Here is a 24315-nt window from a genome sequence, read left to right on the forward strand (position 1 = left end):
ATTGATTGGACTCCAATCAAGTGGTAAATTCAATTGATTGGACATGATTTGGAAAGACACACACCGGTGCATGTCAGAGCAAAAACAAAGCCAAGAGGTCGAAGGAATTGTCCGTAGAGCTCTGAGACAGGATTGTGTCAAGGCACAGATCTGGGGAAGGTTACCAAAACATTTCTGCAGCATTGAAGGTCCCAAGAACACAGTGGCCTCCATCATTCTTAAATAGAAGAAGTTTGGAACTACCAAAACTCTTCCTAGAGCTGGCCACCCGGCCAAACTGAGCAATTGGGGGTGAAGGGCCTTGGTCAGGGAGGTGACCAAGAACCCTCCTCTGACAGGGCTCCAGAGTTCCTCTGTGGAGATGGGAGAAACTTCCAGAAGGACAACCATCTCTGCAGCACTCCACCAATCAGGCCTTTATGGTAGAGTGGCCAGACGGAAGCCACTCCTCAGTAAAAGGCACATGACAGCCCGCTTGGAGTTTGCCAAAAGGCACCTAAAGACTCTCAGACCATGAGAAACAAGATTCTCTGGTCTAATGAAACCAATATTGAACTCTTTGGCCTGAATGCCAAGCATCACGTCTGGAGGAAACCTGGCACCATAATTACGGTGAAGCATGGGGGTGGCAGGATCATGCTGCGATGTTTTTCAGCAGCAGGGACTGGGAGACTAGTCAGGATCGAGGGAAAGATTAACGGAGCAAAGTACAGAGAGATCCTTGATGAAAACCTGATGCAGAGCGCTCAGGACCTCAGACTGAGGTGAAGGTTCACCTTCCAACAGGACAATAACCCTGAGCCCACAGCCAAGACAATGCAGGAGTGGCTTTGGGACAAGACTCTGAATGTCCTTGAGTGGTCCAGCCAGAGCCCGGACTTGAACCCAATCGAACATCTCTGGAGAGACCTGAAAATATCTGTGCAGCGACGCTCCCCATCCAACCTGACAGAGCTTGAGAGGATCTGCAGAGAAGAGTGGGAGAAACTCCCAAAACACAGGTGTGCCAAGTTTGTAGTGTCATACCCAAGAATACTCGAGGCTGTAATCGCTGCCAAAGGTGCTTCAACAAAGTACTGAGTAAAGGGTCTGAATACTTATGTAAATGTTATATTTCAGTGTTTTATTTTTTATAAATTTGCTAAAAAAATCTAAAAACCTGTTTCTGCGTTATCATTATGGGGTATTGTGTGTATATTGATGAGGATTTTTTTAAAATCCATTTTAGAATAAGGCTGTAACGTAACAAAATGTGGAAAAATTCCAGGGGTATGAACACTTTCCAAAGCACTGTATGTCTGTGTTTTGGCTTTCTGCAGCGTGTGCACGTTTTTGTTGTTGTGTGCATGGTTGCGTATCACATCAGCAGTCTGAATGACTAATGACCCTGGGAGGACAGAATACTGTTCATTTACTTCTACATTGTTTGTTTCACTGGCAAGACAAGGGCAGACTAATCCCCATTGTAAAGCCAAGGTCAACATGATAACCAGAGGAAAGCAATATCTGTGTCATGCTCTATTTCATCCACAGTACAACACACACACACACACACACACACACACACACACACACACACACACACACACACACACACACACACACACACACACACACACACACACACCTTGCTATGCTCCCCTCGGTGCTGACCCCTTGTAACTCGGTGTTCCCATATCCAGCCAATGTTTATCAGTGTCTCCAGACACACACACTCACTCACTCACACGTACGCACACACCCACAGGAACTGCAAAATACCCAGGTGAGAGAGAGAGACAGAGAGAGAAAGAGACAGAGAGAGAGAAAGGCTGCAAAAGAGATTCCGCTCTCTCTCTGCTCTCTGAGTGCTGTGAAGCCTGCGATGTAATATTTAGCAGCAGAAGGAAGGAGACAGATATCATTTGGTATTGCAGTCAGTCAGTCCACCGGGCTGGCCCCACACGTCTTGTGTTCTATTTCCTCATGAGTGGCAGACAGCCACATCACAACTCCATATACCCATAACAACATTGTTACAAAATATAATGGAAATGAGTGTATCCGTGGAAATGCCCTCTTGACACTTTGTCAAAATAACTGTTCCCAGACTGCCCTTCAGTTCAGTCACTCAAACAGACTCAGAGATCATCTCTGTTACTCCCCCTCTTCCTCTCCCGCCAAAGTGCTATCAGGGCAATTCGTATTATTCTGTATGTAAGTATGTGACACTCCATTTAGTATGATATATTTAGTTACGTTAGATTACATTATGAATGGAATAGCGGTCATACAATATCATATGAATTAGAGGATGTATAGTATCATACGTCTTGCCTGGTTGTACAATAGCATACGAATTGGATGGCGTAAGTTGTCATAGTATTATAGTATCTATTATACGTCTTAATCTGAGACCAGGTTGCTTGTTGCATCGTTACAACAAAGGAGAATAACGGGGAGAATTTACATTGGTGTTTAGGTGGACTAACCACAAAGGTTATGATCATTTGCGTGAAAGGTTAGGGGAGCTAAAACGACAAAGGTTAGGTGAATTTACATAGTGGGTTAGGTGAATTGGGTTACGTTTTGAATAAGGATTAGGGAAAGGGTTAGCTAAAATGCTACAGTTGTAGTGACTCGAACATGCAACCTATGGATTGCTAGACGGTCTCGATTTACGCCCAACCTCCCTACTTTCATTTCTGTCTAAAGTAACTACAACATTAGTAGGTATCACACATCTTGGAGGTGCTCAGAAATACGTAAAGTATGTTTCGTATGGCTCTGAGCCCAGGCTGTTCCCTCTCCCCCAACCCTCTTTACATCAAAGAGCTTCACCATCCAGTATCCTGACTCCCTTATGCTCTGATTCTCGTCTCTGTACCCCTTCTTCTCTGTGACTGTCTGTCATCGCTGGGTTCTTTCTGTGGACAGAACATACTGACACTGACACAGGTCTAGGAGCTATAGCACAGATTCAAGACACTGAGACGGACGCTGGAGGGATTGATTGATTGATTGACTGATTAATTCATTGTTTTGTTTCTCCCTCTCATCTAGGTGTATTGGACCCAGACTGCAGGACTGTATTGGCATGATGGACAGGTAAATATCTCTTCAAATCCCTACTGTCACTTCCTTCTCTGTCCCCAGGACAGACTGCCTACACACACAGAGACACAAGTTCAGCTTTCATTCATTAGCAATTTGTAAGTACAAATGCATACATTGGAATTTATCTTGGATGAGCGCACAATAGTAAAGAGATAAGAGACACTCTCGCCAACAGACAACACTGGTTCAAATAACGGCAGAACAACCAACCATGCCTCCAGCCAAGGCTTATAATTACCCTAAATATATGTTCCCACAACTGAGGTTAGCTAGAGAGCAACAGGATGGAGGAGAAGAAGAGAAGAAGAGAGAGAGAGAGAGAGACAGAGAGAGAGACAGAGAGAGAGACAGACAGACAGAGAGAGAGACAGACAGACAGAGAGAGAGACAGACAGAGAGAGAGAGAGACAGAGAGAGACACAAAGAGAGAGACAGAGCGAGAGACGGAGAGACAGACATAGAGAGAGACAGAGAGACAGACATAGAGAGAGACAGAGAGAGAGACAGAGAGAGAGACAGAGAGACAGACATAGAGCCAGACAGAGAGAGACGGAGAGAGAGACAGAGAGACAGACATAGAGACAAAGAGAGACAGAGAGACAGACATAGAGACAGAGAGAGAGACAGAGAGAGAGACAGAGAGAGAGACAGAGAGAGAGACAGAGAGAGAGACATAGAGAAAGAGAGAGACATAGAGACAGAGAGACAGAGAGAGAGACAGAGAGAGAGACAGAGAGAGAGACAGAGAGTGAGACATAGAGTGAGACGGAGAGTGAGACGGAGAGACAGACATAGAGAGAGACAGAGAGAGAGACAGAGAGAGAGACAGAGAGAGAGACAGAGAGAGAGACAGAGAGAGACGGAGAGACAGACATAGAGAGAGACAGATGGAGAGACAGACAGAGAGAGAGACAAAGAGAGAGACAGAGAGAAAGAGAGACAGAGAGAGAGAGAGAGAGAGAGAGAGAGAGAGAGAGAGACAGACATAGAGAGAGACAGAGAGAGACAGAAAGACCGAGAGGGAGACCGAGAGGGAGAGCGAGAGGAGCAGGCAGGCAGTGTGAATAATGTTTAGCTCTGAGGCCAAAAGTGTGTGCATGTTTGTGTGTGCGTGTGTGTGAATCCGTGTGTGTGTCCCTGCACGGGCTTGTGTTTTACTCTGCTCTTGATAAATTGATAGCGCTTTGCTTTTGTTCTCGTGGGGAAAAGGAAGAAAACGCCACTAACCGTTCCGAGCAAATGGATTTACGATTTCATGACAGACAGTTTGTTTCTGGGGGGAGGAGGTGGGGGGTTGGGGGTAGGGGGGAGGAGGAGGACGGGGAACACATGAGAGAAGGGAGTGTGGCGAGAGGAAATGAACAAGGAGGACAGAAAAGACAAGAAGAGGGGACAGTAACACAGAAGTTATAAAGGCCCAATGCAACAGCATCCCCCTCTAGGATGATGTCCAGAAATAAACAGCACAGCAGAGAGATGCCATATTGGCTTACAACACAGACCCAAACAAAGGCCTAGTGAAAAACAGTTTGCCGAAACCTCCTGATCTGAAGGCAGAGCTGAGCTGAATGAAGCTATGTATGGGCAGAGAGAGAAGGGGCAGTAATGACTGCTAATTTACTACAAGCTGGAGCCAGGGGGAAGGACTGCATCCCAAATGGCACCCCATTCCCTATATAGAACACTACTTTTGACCAGAGCCCTAGTGGCACTAGGGAATAGGTTGCCATTTGATGCAGACAGAGCATGCCATCCACTGCTCATCTATCTGAGGCAGTCTGAGGAGACTGTCGGGGTGATCTGATAGTGAGGGAGACACTGTGGGGTGAGGAGGGGTGGAGAGGGGGTGACGCAGGGTGAAGAGGGGTGGAGGGGGGTGACGCAGGGTGAAGAGGGGTGGAGAGGGGGTGACGCAGGGTGAAGAGGGGTGGAGGGGGTGACGCAGGGTGAAGAGGGGTGGAGAGGGGGTGACGCAGGGTGAAGAGTGGTGGAGAGGGGGTGACGCAGGGTGAAGAGGGGTGGAGAGGGGGGTGACGCAGGGTGAAGAGTGGTGGAGAGGGGGTGACGCAGGGTGAAGAGGGGTGGAGAGGGGGTGACGCAGGGTGAAGAGTGGTGGAGAGGGGGTGACGCAGGGTGAAGAGGGGTGGAGAGGGGGTGACGCAGGGTGAAGAGGGGTGGAGAGGGGGTGACGCAGGGTGAAGAGGGGTGGAGAGGGGGTGACGAGGGTGAAGAGGGGTGGAGAGGGGGTGACGCAGGGTGAAGAGGGGTGGAGAGGGGGTGACGCAGGGTGAAGAGAGGTGGAGAGGGGGTGACGCAGGGTGAAGAGGGGTGGAGAGGGGGTGACGCAGGGTGAAGAGGGGTGGAGAGGGGGTGACGCAGGGTGAAGAGGGGTGGAGGGGGTGACGCAGGGTGAAGAGGGGTGGAGAGGGGGTGACGTAGGGGTGAAGAGGGGTGGAGAGGGGGTGACGAGGGTGAAGAGGGGTGGAGAGGGGGTGACGCAGGGTGAAGAGTGGTGGAGAGGGGGGTGACGCAGGGTGAAGAGGGGTGGAGAGGGGGTGACGCAGGGTGAAGAGGGGTGGAGAGGGGTGACACAGGGTGAAGAGGGGTGGAGAGGGGGTGACGCAGGGTGAAGAGGGGTGGAGAGGGGGGTGACGCAGGGTGAAGAGTGGGGGAGAGGGGGTGACGCAGGGTGAAGAGGGGTGGAGAGGGGGTGACGCAGGGTGAAGCGGGGTGGAGGGGGTGACGCAGGGTGAAGAGGGGTGGAGAGGGGGTGACGCAGGGTGAAGAGTGGTGGAGAGGGGGTGACACAGGGTGAAGAGGGGTGGAGAGGGGGTGACGCAGGGTGAAGAGGGGTGGAGAGGGGGTGACGCAGGGTGAAGAGGGGTGGAGAGGGGGTGACGCAGGGTGAAGAGTGGTGGAGAGGGGGTGACGCAGGGTGAAGAGGGGTGGAGAGGGGGTGACGCAGGGTGAAGAGGGGTGGAGAGGGGTGACGCAGGGTGAAGTGGGGTGGAGAGGGGGTGACGCAGGGTGAAGAGGGGTGGAGAGGGGGTGACGCAGGGTGAAGAGTGGTGGAGAGGGTGTGTGACACAGGGTGAAGAGGGGTGGAGAGGGGGTGACGTGGGGTGAAGAGGGGTGGAGAGGGGGTGACGCAGGGTGAAGAGGGGTGGAGAGGGGGTGACGCAGGGTGAAGAGTGGTGGAGAGGGGGTGACGTAGGGTGAAGAGGGGTGGAGAGGGGGTGACGTAGGGTGAAGAGGGGTGGAGAGGGGGGTGACGCAGGGTGAAGAGGGGTGGAGAGGGGGGTGACGCAGGGTGAAGAGGGGTGGAGAGGGGGAGACGCAGGTTGAAGAGGGGTGGAGAGGGGGTGACGCAGGGTGAAGAGGGGTGGAGAGGGGTTGACGCAGGGTGAAGAGGGGGTGACGCAGGGTGAAGAGGGGTGGAGGGGGGTGACGCAGGGTGAAGAGGGGTGGAGAGGGGGTGACGCAGGGTGAAGAGTGGTGGAGAGGGGGTGACACAGGGTGAAGAGGGGTGGAGAGGGGGTGACGCAGGGTGAAGAGGGGTGGAGAGGGGGTGACGTAGGGTGAAGAGGGGTGGAGAGGGGGTGACGCAGGGTGAAGAGTGGTGGAGAGGGGGTGACGCAGGGTGAAGAGGGGTGGAGAGGGGGGTGACGCAGGGTGAAGAGGGGTGGAGAGGGGGTGACGCAGGGTGAAGAGGGGTGGAGAGGGGGTGACGCAGGGTGAAGAGTGGTGGAGAGGGGGTGACGCAGGTTGAAGAGGGGTGGAGAGGGGGTGACGCAGGATGAGGAAACTGCTACTAGACAGATAAAGGCTGTCAGGGGAAAAACCTTCATACATATGTTGACAGCAGAGTACCAGAATACACTGATAGTACTGTGGGGCATGCCAGTTTGGTAAAGTGGCTTTTAACATTATTTTACAGAGGCTGTGGTTTAACTGAGCAGAATAGCTAGGCAGCTTATAGCTGCTCGGGGCCCATGTTGAGACTACAAAGCCTCTCAACGCTCAGACAGACATATACATTTAGTTCTACAGCTTATCTGACATTGTGTCAACCGCTGCTGTGTGAGGCTGTCTCACATAATAGAGACCAGCCGTATTGTCATCTGCACTGTCTGTCACCCTCTGGACTTTTACCCTCTCTCTCTCTCTCTCTCACACACACACACACACACACACACACACACACACACACACACACACACACACACACACACACACACACACACACACACACACACACACACACACACACACACACAGTCTTGTACAGCTAACCTTGTGGGGACACACTTCAAAATCCTATTTTCCTAACCTCTAACCCTAACCCTAACCCCAACTCTAACTTAACCCTAACTCTAACCTTAACCCTAACCTTAACCTAAAAACCTAACATTAACCCAAATCATCAGAGAATTCTGTACCTCCACCATAACCTGAAAACAGAACATCACTCTAGAAGAAAGACAAGGCCTAGCTAAAGTAAGGAAACACAAACATATAACCAGAAAACCAGCAGACAAAGATCATTATTATGGACAACCAAGAGTACCTCTCTGAAGCCCACCGACAACTCTCTCGTACACAACATTATACTCCTATCCCTGCTTCTACACAGATCCAGACACCAATAAAAATCTGACAGATAATATCAGATCTCTACAGAAAGAAATACATTACACATAGACAAAGATAATATCAGATCTCTACAGAAAGAAATACATTACACATAGACAAAGATAATATCAGATCTCTACAGAAAGAAATACATTACACATAGACAAAGATAATATCAGATCTCTACAGAAAGAAATACATTACACATAGACAAAGATAATATCAGATCTCTACAGAAAGAAATACATTACACATAGACAAAGATAATATCTAGATGGACCAGAATTACCCAGACAGAGACTCTTCTATCTCCTCCCGAAGATCCATCAAGCACCAGATACCTGAACAGTCCCTGTTGAGGTCCTGAAGGGAACAACTACTGTGTCATACTGTGGGACTGTGTCCTCTCCAGCAGCCGAATTCATTGACTACTTCCTCAGTCCCATCTCACAAAATCACCCTAGCTACCTTAAGTACACATACCATTTCATAGACACACTTCACAACATTCCAGTCCCAGCACATGCATACATATTCACTTTAGATATAGATTATCTCTACACCAACATAGATATCTTGTCAGGTTTGACAGCAGTGGAATCTGCACTCCGGAGATATCCAGATCCATATAGACCAGACTCACACCTCCTACAGCTTCTAGAACTTGGCTTAAGAAACAATGGTTTCACATTTAATAATAAACACTACAGTACGTACACATTTATGGGACGGCGATGGGTAAAAAGTTCACCCCGGCCTATGTTATTATTGATATGGCAGACTGGGAGTTGAGAGTCCTGTCTAAAGGCCCATTGCGTCCCATGTTTTATGGAAGATACCTGGATGATATGTGAGTGTGGGAACATGATCTGGTACATTTCACAACATTCATTGAAATACTCAATAACCATCATCCTACCATAACAGTTAAATATGTCATCCACCCACATACAATCAACTTCCTGGACAGAACCCTTTTTGTCTCCAGATACTGACACGCACATAGTCTCTTTACAAACAAAGTATATTTCAAGGACACAGACACACACGCCCTACTCCACTATTCCAGTTATCACCCAAAACATACACTGGCATTGTCAAATCACAACTCATTAGATTCCATAGACTATGTACACAACAGAAAGACTTTCATTCAGCCACACAGACCCTATTTAGTGCACTGTGGAAGAGGGGATACTCAAAGCGGTCACTGAGGTACATAAAGGCAAACACACTAGCAGGCCTCACCCAGAACAGAATGCCTGATCCCCCCCAATCTTAACACATTGGCAGGCCTCACCCAGAACAGAATGCCTGATCCCCCCCAATCCTAACACATTGGCAGGCCTCACGCAGAACAGAATGCCTGATCCCCCCAATCCTAACACATTGGCAGGCCTCACCCAGAACAGAATGCCTGATCCCCCCCCAATCCTAACACATTGGCAGGCCTCACCCAGAACAGAATGCCTGATCCCCCCCAATCCTAACACATTGGCAGGCCTCACCCAGAACAGAATGCCTGATCCCCCCCAACCCTAACACATTGGCCGGCCTCACCCAGAACAGAATCCTTCATCCCCCCAACCCTAACACATTGGCAGGCCTCACCCAGAACAGAATGCTTGATCCCCCAACCCTAACACATTGGCAGGCCTCACCCAGAACAGAATGCCTGATTCCCCTAACCTTAACCATAACCCCAACCCTAACCACAACCCTAACCCAAACCCCAACCCTAACCCTAATCCCAACCCTAACCTTAACCCCCACACCTAACCCCAACCCCAACCCTAACCTTAACCCCAAACCCAACCCCAACCCTGACCCTAACCCTAACCTTAACCCCAACCCTAACCCCAACCCCAACCCTAACCCTAATCCCAAACCAAACCCCAATCCTAACCTTAACCCCAACCCCAACCTTAACCTTAACCCTAACCTACATAACTTTCCCTGCAAAAGTCTGGACCAGGCACTGACTCCTGACCTGGACTAACAGCCCACACCTTATCTTAACCCTTTCCTGATTCTGGGTCCATATCTCTATCCCCACCATCCTATCCCTGTCCTCCAACCTCAGACCTTTCCCAGACCCCGTGTTCCTATCCCCCCAACAGATACAGAACCACAGATTATACCCCCATCAGCACCTTCTCAGACATAAACAGACTCCTTCATTCCAGACTCAAAGCCACATTCACCCAAACACAACGTACATTCCCCCCACTCCAGGAATTCCGACCTATATCAGCATTCTGCAGAAACCCCAACCTAAGGGATCTCTTAGTCTATGCAACATTTTCCAATAAACCCACTCCTAAACCACCTCCTAAACAACAGTACTATCGACAACTTCCACACATTCACAATCCACATGCACAAAGCTCCAGTCCTATCCCACAACTCATGATCAATCAGAGCACCAACATTATCAATGCCATAACATGCACATTATGCCACAACATTTCTATAGGAGAAACCAGTCACACAGTCTTGACATGCCTCAAACAGCACCTCTGTGCAATGAAAAAAACATATTACAAACACAACTGGTAAAACACTTTCAAAACCACCCTACAACCTCCCTCTGCATTACCGGTCTGGAGACCACAGGCCAGAGAAGAGCAGCTGAATCCAGGTGGATAGCGAAACCGACCTTGGCTCCACTTGGTATGAATGGTAAAGAGTAGGATAAAGCATTGACTGTGGGAGTTAGTGAGAGCTGGAGGGGCCACCGACACGAGGAGGAAGTTCAATAGAAAATGATGTATTTATTTGCTCAATCTGGTTTTGTCTTTTTTATATTTTATATTTAATTGTATAATATCAAGCACTTTAACATAGCACTTATCTTTGGAGCACTTAATCCCTTCATCCTTTGGGGGGGGTTTCCAGTTATGTACTTATTTAATTATTTATTTAATTGATCCAGTTTGCATGTTTTATTATGATTTTATTATATACCTTTTTTTTTATTAAACTTTTTTTATCCTCAGCACTTTATCAATAATTGTCTTCCTCCTGTTGTTGAACTGTTTTGGTGACCCCTCGGAGCTCTCAGCCTTTCATGTTCTCTCACCCTCTCCAGACCGGTCGGATGTATAATACAGAAACAGGGCAGAAAGCTGCAATAGGCCCGTGCAACCCAATGTTTGATACCAGCATAAACAGAAACCCTCTTAAACCTAACCTTAACCTAACCTAAACCTAACCCTAGCTCCTAACCCAAAAACGAACCCTAGCTCCTAACACTAACCCTTAACGTAATTCTAACCGTAACACTAATTCTAACCTTAACCCTAAACCCCCTAGAAATAGCATTTGACCTCGTGGGATTAACAAAACATCCCCAGTTGGACAGATTTTTGTTTGTCTATGTAAAGAATGTCGTGTGTGGAGGACCAAGACGCAACAGGGAAGTGTATACTCATCTTCTTTTTTTAATATTGAAGAAGGAGAAACAAATGAAACACGTATACAATTAACGGACACGACACTAACAGCTCTGTCAGGTGATAAGCACAAAACAGAATACAACTACCCACAATCCACAATACAAACACACCCCTAATTATAGGACCTTCAATCAGAAGCAACGAGGAGCAATTGAAGGTCAAGAACAAAACTGCACATAGAAACAGAGTGACTAGAATAAACATAGAAAATGCCCTAACATAGAACATATACCAAAACTCTAAACCACTCTAATCAAACACCCCTTGTCTATACACATAGACTAACAATCCCCGAAACATATAAACAAAATACCCCCTGCCACGTCCTGACCATACTAAACACTAACAAACAACACCTTTACAGGTCAGAATGTGACAGTCTATTATTCTTGTGGGGACTTCTGGTCCCCACAAGAATAGTTAAACACGTCCACGCACGCACGCACGCATGCACGCATGCATGCACACACACACATACACACACAGGCACACTCACAAACTTTCCCTCCACACACACACACACACACACACACACACACACACACACACACACACACACACACACACACACACACACACACACACACACACACACACACACACACACACACATCCACCCATACAGTATATACACACTGATTATCATGTTGACTCGAAATAACAAAAGAGAAAAAGAATGCCGCTCAACAAACACTCTGTCCGCTTTTGACTTATTCCACAACTCTCCGCTCTCCATTTGGGCGCACCACTACAAATGTTCACTCGGAGTATGCCTAGGCCTGCATACAACTATGTCTCTTGAAGCCACTTCCTGCCGAAAGCACCATGCAGTGCCTTAGTACAGTAAATCCATCCCTGTAATATTGTGTAGGAGAGAGGTAGAGCTGGGAGAATGAGGATGTTTGTGTCCCAAATGACACCCTCTTCCCTATGGTCCCAGGTCAAAAGTAGTGCACTACATAGGGAATAGGGGGCCATTTGGGATGCACCCGATGAGTGAAAGATTGGGAGTTGTTTCATGCGATTCCAAATGAAGTGAGCTGAGGGTGATAACGTTTAATGGGACCTGCTCTTCTCTGTGATCTACCAGACTGGCTCATAGCTTTCCTGCTGATTTAAAACACGACTGGAGTGTGCCGAAGCACCGCCACTTTCATCTCTTTTGCACTGTTCTGTTCTTCTGTGTGCTCGCAGCCAAATTAGCCCTTTTATTAAGATAGAGGATTGGCATATTCACTCAGATACACCATTTCATCTTACTTCTCATCTACAATATACTGTGGATACGTCCCAAATGCCACCCTATTCCATATTAAGTGCACAATTTTTTACACAGCCATAGGGACATAACTCAAACCTCTCAGTGCAGGCAGATAGACAGACAGACAGACAGACAGACAGACAGACAGACAGACAGACAGACAGACAGACAGACAGACAGACAGACAGACAGACAGACAGACAGACAGACAGACAGACAGACAGACAGACAGACAGACAGACAGACAGACAGACAGACAGATAGGGGTGTAGAGGGTTAGAGAGATCATGGACAGATAGGGGTGTAGAGGGTTAGAGAGATCATGGACAGATAGGGGTGTAGAGGGAATAAGGATTAGGGAAAGGGAAAGGGAGAGATCATGGACAGATAGGGGTGTAGAGGGTTAGAGAGATCATGGACAGGGCTGACAAGCAGCAGAACATGTTGTCTTTTCCTGACTTTCATTTCCTTCCCTTCTTCTTTGAACTTACTGCCTAACTTTGTAACAGGACACTTGTAGATGTTAGATCATGTATTTTGTCAAAGGTTGTAAGCTAAGTAAGAATTGTCCTAATTCTGGTTAGCCAAGTCTGTTGTGACCTCTGGAGTAAGTGCTTATCAGACCTGGGTTTAAATAGTATTTGTATTCTATCAAATATTTTGAGCATTTGATTAAGCCTGCTTGGACTGCCAGATGGATAAAATATTCCATCGGTTCCACTTTACCGGACAGTAGTAGCTCAATCAAGCGCAGCTAAATGATTAGAAAGAAAACAAATAAGAAGGTTTGGTAACTAGTATCCAGTACTGTGGCCCTATCTCACATCTCTCTCCCTCCTCTCCCTCAGGACTCCCCTGATTGCTGCCGGGGTGATAGGGGGCCTCTTCGTCGTGGTCATTGTGGCTCTGAGTGTAGCCGTGTCTGTCCGCAGGAAGAGCATCAAGAAGAAGAGAGCCCTGCGACGCTTCCTCGAGACAGAGGTATGGCGTGTGAACACACACACACACACGGGACAAAGGTAAGGGCCTCCTGAGATGTGGATCATAGAAAAAGCTTCCATTGGTCTCATCGAAATATAAGGAATAGGGTGCCTTGGGACACAGACCGAATTTAGAGAACCTCAATAAGAACACAGATTGATTGGTTTGACGTTTCAGTTATAGAGTTCATTATTGGTCAAACATTTTCACAATGGATCTCATGTTACCGATCTCATTATTTATCTTATGTGTATATCTGTTGTATGGTTGTCACTGTTTTTAATTTTGTTTTTATTGTTGAACTCCGACTGCGGAACAAATTTCCCTAATTGGGACAATAAAGATATTGTATGATTGATTGATTGAAGGAATAATGAAAGAAAACAGGAGTGAACTGGATCCTACATCCTAGTAGCCTTAGTGAAAACGACGTCACTCACTGCTCTATGAAGAGCTGTAATAGCCTTGTGCTTAATGGTATGTGATGTAGTCTATGATGTGTTCTGTGATGTGTGTAGGGCCACTGGTGGCTGGGGCCCGGGGCTATGAGAACACAGAGAGAGCTTAGGGAATAAACTCACAGAGAGGAGAGGAGGTAGAGAGCATCATCTCCAGCTCAAACGAATCACTTTCTCCTCTGAGGCCTTCCTCCCTCCTTTCTCCTTCCTTCCTTTCTCCCTCCTTTCTCCCTCCTCTTCTTCCTTCCTATCTCCCTCCTCTCTTCCTTCCTATCTCTCTCCTCTCTTCCTCCTATTCTTCCTCTCCTCTCTCCCTCTGTGGCATTTCTCTCTCCTCTCTCCCTCCTCTTTCGTTATTTCTACCTCCCTCATCTTCTACCTCCCTCCTCTCTCCCTCTAACCCTCTCCTCTCTCCCTACTCTCTTCTCTCCACACTCTCTCTCTTTCTCTGTCCCTCCTCTGTGACCTTTCTCCCTTCTCTCTCTGTCGATTCTCATCTCATTTATCCCTCTCTCTCTCTCTCTCCTTCTCTCCCTCTCTTTCTCTCCTCTCCTCTGTGGCCTCTCTCCCTCCTCTCCCTTCTCTCTCCCTCCTTTCCTTTGTTACGGTATAGAACATGAGAACTTCTTTGAAATGGATGTTCTACACAAAAATAGCATCAACCCTGGACCCACTAACATGGAACTCACTCTGAACAAGGCTTCAAAGCAACACAAATACAATACCACATCACACTGTGTTAAATTAACAAGCATCTTTTTGCTCTACTTCTATAGGCAGTGTTCCACTGTATTGTACCTAGTCCATAAATGTGAACAAAACCACCATTACTGTATAACCATTACTATACTCCTGCTTCCTGTTTACAAACAGAAGCTCAAACAGGAAGTACATGTGACGCGCTCCATAGAGAAATTGTGCACCGAAGCAGAGGCTACGCTACAGGACTGCTTTGCTAGCACTGACTGGAATATGTTCCAGGACTCCGCCAATAGCATCGACGAACTAACCACCTCCGTCACCGGCTTCATCAGAAAATGCATCGTCGATGTTGTCCCCACAGTGAAGGTATGCTGCTTCCCCAATCAAAAGCCCTGGATTAACATTGAGGAATGCCCTAAGCTAAAGGACAGAGCTACCACAAACAGGACTATCGCAGCAGACCCTGAGGCTATGGCTGAGGACACAAACGCGCACAAGAAGTCCCACTACGACCTCCGAAGAGCCATCAAACAGGCAAAAGGACAGTATAGGAACAAGGTGGAATCCTATTACACCGGCTCCGATGTCCAACGCGTGTGGCAGGAGCTACAGTCCATTAAGGATTACAAAGGATGCCTCTCTACTAGACGAACTCAACACTTCGACAAGTGCATGAAGGCCCCAGCCATCCCAGAGGAATAGGTGATCCCATTCTCTGAGTCTGATGTGAATAAGGCTTTTAATCTAGTCAACACTCGCAAGGCCGCGAGGCAGGACGGTATTCCAGGCTACGTTCTCAGGGCACGCACAGCCCAGCTGGCAGGCATCTTCACTGTCATTTTCAACCTCTCCTTGTACCAGTCTGTAATCCCCACGTCTCAAGCTGACCCCCATCATTCCTGTTCCCAAGAACTCTCTGAGGCTACCTGCCATAATGACTACAGCACTACCGTCACTGTAGCACTGAGCTCTGTAACCATGAAGTGCTTTGAAAGGCTGGTCATTGCACACATCAATTCCATCATCCCAGACACCCTGGACCCACTCTAATTTCCATACTGCCTCAACATATCTACAGATGATGCAATCTCAATTGCACTCCACACTGCCCTCTCTCACCTGGACAAGAGAAATACCTATGTGAGACTGCCATTCAACAACATAGTTCCCTTTCATCACCAAGGTCGGGACCCTGGGACTGAACACTTCCCTCTGCAACTGGATCCTGGACTTCATGCCGGGCAAACCCTAGGTGGTGAGATTATGTAACAACACCTCTGACACGCTGATCCTCAACACGGGGACCCCCCAGTGGTGTATGCTTAGCCCCCCCCTGTACTCCCTGTTTACCCACCACTATGTGGCCACGCATGACTCCAACTCCATCATCAAGATTGCTGACGACACAAAGGTGGTAGGCCTGATCACCAACAGCGATGAGAAAGCCTACGGGGAGGAGTTCAGAGACCTGGCAGTGTGGTGCCAGGACAACAATCTCTCCATCAACATCAACAAGACCAAGGAGTTGACTCAGGATAGTTGTGAAGAAGTCACGGCAGCACCTATTCTCCCTCAGGAGGCTGAAATAATTAGGCGTGGCCCCTCAGATCCTCAGGAATTTTTACAGCTGCACCATCGAGAGCATTCTGACTGGTTGTATCACCATCTGGTATGGCAACTGCACTGCCCGCTACTGGAAGGCCATACAGAGGATGGTGTGGCCGGCCCAGCGCGTCACTGGGGGCAGCTCTCAGCCATCCAGAATGTACACAAAATATACAAAAGTATGTGGACATCCCTTCAAATTTGTGGATTTGGCTATTTCAGCCACACCCATTGTGTAATGAGGTCTGTGTGTAGCTTGTGTAGAGGAGTCAGGCGCAGGACAGCAGATATGAGTAAATAAACGTAATTTACTCACAATAGGCAAATACAATACAATAAAGCAAGCCCACATAACGGACCGTATAACATACAAACAATCACTCACAAAAAAACCATGGGGGAACAGAGGGTTAAATAATGAACACGTAATTGGGGAAGTGAAACCAGGTGTGTAAAACAAAGACAAAACAAATGGAAAATGAAAAGTGGATCGGCGATGGCTAGAAGGCCGGTGACGTCGACCGCCGAACGCCGCCCGAACAAGGAGAGGGACCGACTTCGGCGGAAGTCGTGACACATTGCTGACAGGTGTATAAAATCAGGCACACAGCCATGCTATCTCCATAGACAAAGATTGGCACTAGAATGGAGATTGGTTCGTAAAATTTCTGCCCTGCTAGAGTTGCCCTGGTCAACTATAAGTGCTGTTATTGTGAAGTGGAAACGTCTAGGAGCAAAAACGGCCAAGCCGCGAAGTGGTAAGCCACACAAGCTCACAAAACGGGACCGCTAATGCTGAAGCGCATAGCTCATAAAAATAGTCTGTCCTCGGTTGCAACGCTCACTACTGAGTTCCAAACTGCCTCTGGAAACAAAGTCAGCACAAGAACTGTTCGTTGTGAGCTTCATGAAATGGGTTTCCATTGCCGAGCCGTCGTTCACAAGCCTGAGATCAAATTGCGCAATGCCAAGTGTCGGCTGGAGTGGTGTAAAGCTCGCTGCCATTGAACTCTGGAGCAGTGGAAACGTGTTCTCTGGAGTGATGAATCAAGCTTTACCATCTGGCAGTCCGACAGACTAATCTGGGTTTGGTGGATGCCAGGAGAACCCTAAATGCTGAGTTTGGTGGAAGAGGATTATTGTCATGGGGCTGTTTTTCATGGTTTAGGCCCCTTAGTTCCAGTGAAGGGAAATCCTAACGCTACAGCATACAATGACATTCTAGACGATTCTGTGCTTCCAACTTTGTAGCAACAGTTTAGGGAAGGCCCTTTCCTGTTTCAGCATGACAATGCCTTCGTGCACAAAGCGAGGTCCATACAGAAATGGTTTGCGAGAAAAATTGCCAAAGACTCCAGACACTCGCGACATGGACTGTTGTCCACACTCCCGTCTGGCAGGCAGAACCGGTGCATCAAGGCTCAGACCAACAGACTCCTGAACAGCTCTTATCCCCTGGCTGTAACACTGTTAAATGGTTAACAACTACTGCTGTCCCTCTTCCACAGACTATCCACACTGACTCTATGCCCATCCAGAGTTCTCTACCCACTCATACACACATACCTTCACTGTCACTCTTACTCACACGCACACACACACACACACACACACACACACACACACACACACACACACACACACACACACACACACACACACACACACACATTACTACCATTATGCTGCTGATTATTGATTACCATTAGTATTTATCTATTTATCCTGCTACTGGTCACTATTAAGACTGTTTACATGTACAGTTGTATAGTTGTCACCCTTGCACTTTTGTTGACTAATTCTCTATTTCTTGAAATTGAAAAAATGAATTGGTCTCCACATCGTGTTATTGGATTTTCATCATTGCAGAACAAATTTTGACAGTCGGACAGACAGACAGACAGACAGACAGACAGACAGACAGACAGACAGACAGACAGACAGACAGACAGACAGACAGACAGACAGTTACGCTCGTCATAAACATTGGACCAAGGTGCAGCGTGGAAGGCGAACATTATACTTTATTTTCAAATGAACATCGTCAAAACAACAAAATACAAAAACAACCGTAAAGTTCTGCAGGCAACACAGCACCTATGCAAAAACAAGATCCCACAATCTAAGGTGGGAAAAAGGGCTGCCTAAGTATGATCCCCAATCAGAGACAACGACAAACAGCTGTCTCTGATTGGGAACTATACTAGGCCAATAAAGAAATAGAAACATAGATTTCCCACCCTAGTCACACCCTGACCTAACCAAATAGAGAATAAAAGGGATCTCTAAGGTCAGGGCATGACACAGACAGACAGACGGACAGACATGTGTTCAGTCTCCCATGTAGGAGGAGAGGAGAGGGTGATCTGTGTTAACAGACATCAGGGACAGGTTCCATTAAAGCTCTCAGTATCACATAGGGCGGTGTAAGAGCCTGAATGTGCTGGTCTCCTGCCATGTCCTTCTACCCTACACTTACAGCACCATGAAGTGATGGTGCACTGGGCTTTTTACTAGTTATTTCAGTAATGACAAGATTGTGCCTTTTTCCGTTATACCTTACATCACTGCTCTCTCGCACTATCTCCATCCATTCCGCTCCTCTGTGCTGTCTTGATTAGCTGCACACACATACAGTACTGTTCACTGCTTTATTATTATAGAACTCACTGGTTTTATTCAATACTAATTGGCTCAATGCAAAACTCAGTGTCAAGTCAGTTAATTGAAACAATAACAAAGCGGAAACCCAGCCTAGGATTCGTTAAAAAGTTGAGAGATGGCCCTGGAGAAATGTAACCACGCTCAAATTCATAAACAGAGGTATGGATGCAAGGGCTGACCTTCCATGACATCAAAATGATAGTTTTAGACATATTTTACATTTACATTGTTTACAAACATTGGAGTAAAACAAGCTTATATTTTGGATTATGATGGGATACGACAGTTGATCTAAGCTCATGAGGCAATTCTAAATGATATTATTCAATAATCATTGTGTGTATATAATTAATCTATAAGTCAAGAAATGGAGCAACTAAGGATTTTAGCTTTAAATAATAACAAGTAATAACAAACAAGAAATGACTGCTCGAAGGGTCTAAATAAATGGACATCCTAGTAGTCTTGCTCAGGTTTCAGCACCACAGATTAGAGTGGGTTGGTGGACAGCTCCCTCCCGCCCCTTGGAACTACAAGTTCAGCACCTCATCTAGGGGTGTTTTCACATAAAGTCCCATTTAAAAGAACCAATCTCAGTCCTCTTTAAAGTGAACTCTGGGGTAAAAAAAGCAAAATAGCTCAGTTCTCTTTGTATTCACACTGCCCTTGCCTTTGAATGAGAACTGAAATCCATCTCTGAACTTTTGACATCTCACTTCACCTATGTTGTGGTCCAAGTCCTCTTTGCATTCACATTGCTATGTTTAGAAAGGAACCAAGATCTTTTTCCAACATTCACTCAATGTTTTTTTGCAAAGTTCAGGACAAGCCATTCCATCAGAATATGCTATCGGACAGCTAGATATTGTACATACTTACCTTTTGGAAGCTAATAGATTGCATTTAAATAATTGTAATCAGAAGATAATATTAACATGGAAATATTATTAGTAACAGAATAAATAGCAGAAGAATAACAGCAGATTGAATAATGATGTAATTGAAAATGTTTGCTACTGCCCCTTTAAGAGCTGAAATTTATTCTGTATACTATGTTGTGATTCTCACCAAATATGTTGTCTTTTCACGCTATTCAAACCCCACTATCGAATAAACACTTTATGAAACTCTCTTAGCCTATACATCACATATTGCAAACAAATAATCTTGAACTAAAAACTCCATACATATTTTGGAATTTCTGTGCATCCTTGACAATCGCTAATCAATATGCAAAAACAGCACACGTTTATTTCTGAGAACCTGCACATCACCATCTTCTCTCTTTTGTGGAACCAATGTGGGGGGTTGTGGCAGGGGAAACAGTGCTGCAGTAGTCTAGCGTGTGGTGCAGGAATAATGACAAGCGAGCCTGGGGAGCTTTGTGTTCACATTGCCCTAAAAAAAGGGAACCGGGCCACGGAATTCAAGCGAACCGAACTCCGAACACCTCTAGAGGTGGTCTCAGTTCGGTTTGCTTCAGGGGCTCTTTTGAGGGTTCTGAATTCCTTTGGAGTGTTCACACTGCACCAAAACATTCAAAACAATTGGCTGAAATCGACCAAGTGTGAAAATACCCTAACAGACAGCTCCCTACAGTCTGGGGCGAAGGTGAGGTTGCTGGCTGTGTGTGGCCCTCTGGTTCATCACAACAGTCTGATTAAAAAACAATAGCTGTTCTTTATTTAAATGGTATTTTGAATCAGCCTTGCAGGAGAGGACAGAGAAGAGAGAAGGGGAGAAGGGGAAGGAGAGGGAGAGGGGGAACAAAGAGGAAAGGAGAGGGGGAAGAGGAAGAAGAGGGGGAGGAAAGAGATAATGACAGATAAGGAAGGGGCAGGGAAGATGGGAGAGGAAGGAGAGAGGGAAGGAGAGGGGGAAAGAGAGGGGGAGGAAAACAGACAGAAAGGGAAAGGGGGAAGGAGAAGGAGAAGCGGAGGAGAGAGGAAAGAAGGAGAGGGGGAAGAGGAAGAAGAGGGGGAGGGAGAGGGGGACGAAAAAGATATGGAAGGACATCCATCCCACCTTCTCTGTCCCTTCCCTGTCCTTCTATATCTCTTTCCTCCCTCTCCCCCTATTCTTCCTCTTCCCCATCCTTCTTTCCTCTCTACCCCCTCTCTTTCTCCCTCTCTTTCCCCTCCCCCTCTTTCCTCTTCTCTGTCCTCTCCTGCAAGCCTGATTCAGAATTCCAATAAAATAAAGAACAGCTATGTTTTTTTAATTAGAGTGTTGTGATGAGCCAGAGGACAGGGCCGAAGCAGAGGAGAGCTGATTTACTTCTTCTCCCTTTCTCTATCTCTCTCCCTCCCTCGCTTTCTCTCTCTCTTTTTCTTCCATCTCTCGCTGTCTCTCTTTCTCTCTCTCTCTGCTCCTTCCCCCTCTCTCTCTCTCGCGCTCTCTCTCGCGCTCTCTCTCCACTCTCTTTTCTTTCTTTTTCTTTCTCCCTCTCCCTCGATCTCTCTCTCCCCTCCTTCCCTCTCTTTTTCTCTCTTTCGCTCGCTTCCTCTCTCTATATCTCCCCTCCCTCCCTCTATCTTTCTCTCTCCACTTTCTATATATCTCTCTTCCTTTCTTTGTCTCTCTCTTTTTCTCCCTCTGTCTCTTTCTCTGTTCCCCTCTATGAACCTCTTTCTCACACCTTTCTTTCCCTCACTTTCCACCTCGCTCTCTCTCCCTCCCTATCCCTCTCTCCCTTCCGGTGGATTCATTGTTCTCCACTTGAAAGATAATGAAACTACGAGAGCCTATACTCCTCTTCAACTGTTGCTATTATCCACCCCCTCGTTCTCTCCATCTCTCCCTGTTCTCCATCTCTTTCCCGCTCTCTTCCCCTCTTGTTTTATATTTGTCACTGTTGCCTCTCTGGTAAGTCTTTTTGAAAGTTTATCTTCGGAAGATGAAAGAGTGCCATACCCATGGGAGATGTGACTGGTTGGTTTCTTAATAGCATGCTAGATTGATTGGTTAATTGGTTGATTGACTGGTAACGGAGTGAGGGACTAACATATTTCTGATTGATTCATTGACTGTTTATTTGACTGATGAGTTGATTGATTGTTTCTCCCTATAGCTGGTGGAGCCCCTGACACCTAGTGGTACAGCCCCTAACCAGGCCCAGCTCCGCATCCTCAAAGAGACTGAACTCAAGAGGGTCAAGATACTGGGCTCGGGGGCCTTCGGCACCGTCTATAAGGTATCAACTTATCACATACACTCACATGCACTCACACAGCTACAACCACTTTTTTTGCACTTTTTTTGCAGTCAGAAAGAAGGAGATGTTTCAAGGTGGAGGGTGGGAGAGAGAGAATGATAGGGAGCCTGGGGAGATGGGGAGATGATAACAGGAAATGAGAATGGAGGGAAAGAGGGAGGGAGATAGGGAGGGAGGAATGGAAGCAGACGGGAGAGTTGCCATAGGCGCATAGTAAGGATAACATGCAAATCCAGGCCAGGTCTGCTGTGACTCAAGCAGGAGAGAGGATAAGAGCAGAGAGATAGCCCTGAACTATGGTATTTCTCACAGTGTAAGAGGTCTGAACTAGTGTATGTCTCACAGTGTAAGAGGTCTGAACTACTGTATGTCTCACAGTGTAAGAGGTCTGAACTACTGTATGTCTCACAGTGTAAGAGGTCTGAGCTACTGTATGTCTCACAGTGTAAGAGGTCTGAACTACGGTATGTCTCACAGTGTAAGAGGTCTGAGCTACTGTATGTCTCACAGTGTAAGAGGTCTGAACTACGGTATGTCTCACAGTGTAAGAGGTCTGAGCTACTGTATGTCTCACAGTGTAAGAGGTCTGAACTACTGTATGTCTCACAGTGTAAGAGGTCTGAACTACGGTATGTCTCACAGTGTAAGAGGTCTGAGCTACTGTATGTCTCACAGTGTAAGAGGTCTGAACTAGTGTATGTCTCACAGTGTTAGAGGTCTGAACTACTGTATGTCTCACAGTGTAAGAGGTCTGAACTAGTGTATGTCTCACAGTGTAAGAGGTCTGAACTACTGTATGTCTCACAGTGTAAGAGGTCTGAACTACTGTATGTCTCACAGTGTAAGAGGTCTGAACTACTGTATGTCTCACAGTGTAAGAGATCTGAACTAGTGTATGTCTCACAGTGTAAGAGGTCTGAACTAGTGTATGTCTCACAATGTAAGAGGTCTGAACTACTGTATGTCTCACAGTGTAAGAGGTCTGAACTAGTGTATGTCTCACAGTGTAAGAGGTCTGAACTAGTGTATATCTCACAATGTAAGAGGTCTGAACTAGTGTATGTCTCACAGTGTAAGAAGTCTAAACTAGTGTATGTCTCACAGTGTAAGAGGTCTGAACTACTGTATGTCTCACAGTGTAAGAGGTCTGAACTACTGTATGTCTCACAGTGTAAGAGGTCTGAACTACTGTATGTCTCACAGTGTAAGAGGTTTGGACTAGTGTATGTCTCACAGTGTAAGAGGTCTGAACTACTGTATGTCTCACAGTGTAAGAGGTCTGAACTAGTGTATGTCTCACAATGTAAGAGGTCTGAACTAGTGTATGTCTCACAATGTAAGAGGTCTGAACTAGTGTATGTCTCACAGTGTAAGAGGTCTGAACTAGTGTATGTCTCACAGTGTAAGAGGTCTGAACTACTGTATGTCTCACAATGTAAGAGGTCTGAACTATGTCTCACAATGTAAGAGGTCTGAACTAGTGTATGTCTCACAGTGTAAGAGGTCTGAACTACTGTATGTCTCACAATGTAAGAGGTCTGAACTATGTCTCACAATGTAAGAGGTCTGAACTAGTGTATGTCTCACAGTGTAAGAGGTCTGAACTAGTGTATGTCTCACAGTGTAAGAGGTCTGAACTACTGTATGTCTCACAATGTAAGAGGTCTGAACTAGTGTATGTCTAGAAACCACAGTGTCTGACTTTGTGACTCAGCGGCTGTGTAGTCTTAGCTCCCCTGTTCCCACTTCTCCTCTCCCCTTTTTTACAAATGGTTATTGTTCCCTTCATGTAACTCACCTCTCCTGCCCTCCACCTCTCCTCTCCCTCTCCTTCTCTCCTCTCCTATCATCCCATCTAACTTACTCCCCATCTCTCCACCCTCCTCTCCCCCTCTCTCCTCCTCTCCCCCCTCAGGGTATCTGGGTGCCGGAGGGTGAGACAGTGAAGATCCCGGTGGCCATCAAGATCCTGAACGAGGCAACGGGACCCAAGGCTAACGTGGAGTTCATGGACGTGAGTGTTTTACTGGCTCCGTAGAGACCCCATACACTACACCACCACCGCCACACACCACAGGCTCACAGTACCTATGGCTGACGACAGTACGATTCCCCAGTCATTCATAAAACATTCAGCACTCTTTTATTTCAAAAGGAAAAATGGATGTTAACAATCTAATGATGTTATCTACTACTACATCTGTGATGCAACCTCAATGAAATCCCTCCTAGCGACCCATTTCC

At 46.8% G+C, this 24315-nt stretch overlaps 1 protein-coding gene across 2 annotated transcripts in view; it reads left to right on the forward strand.

Moving 5' to 3' along the window:
• Positions 1-24315, forward strand: part of LOC106586446 (receptor tyrosine-protein kinase erbB-4) — a 478367-nt gene that overhangs the window by 396908 nt on the left and 57144 nt on the right. For both annotated transcript variants that reach the window (XM_014173739.2, XM_014173740.2), the window contains exons 16-19: positions 3043-3087; positions 13296-13428; positions 21928-22050; positions 23987-24085. In XM_014173739.2, coding sequence (XP_014029214.2) covers positions 3043-3087; positions 13296-13428; positions 21928-22050; positions 23987-24085 — 400 coding nt within the window. The remainder of the gene's footprint in view (positions 1-3042; positions 3088-13295; positions 13429-21927; positions 22051-23986; positions 24086-24315) is intronic.

This window comes from Salmo salar, chromosome ssa25, assembly GCF_905237065.1.
Source record: "Salmo salar chromosome ssa25, Ssal_v3.1, whole genome shotgun sequence".
In the NCBI taxonomy this organism is placed as follows: domain Eukaryota; kingdom Metazoa; phylum Chordata; class Actinopteri; order Salmoniformes; family Salmonidae; genus Salmo; species Salmo salar.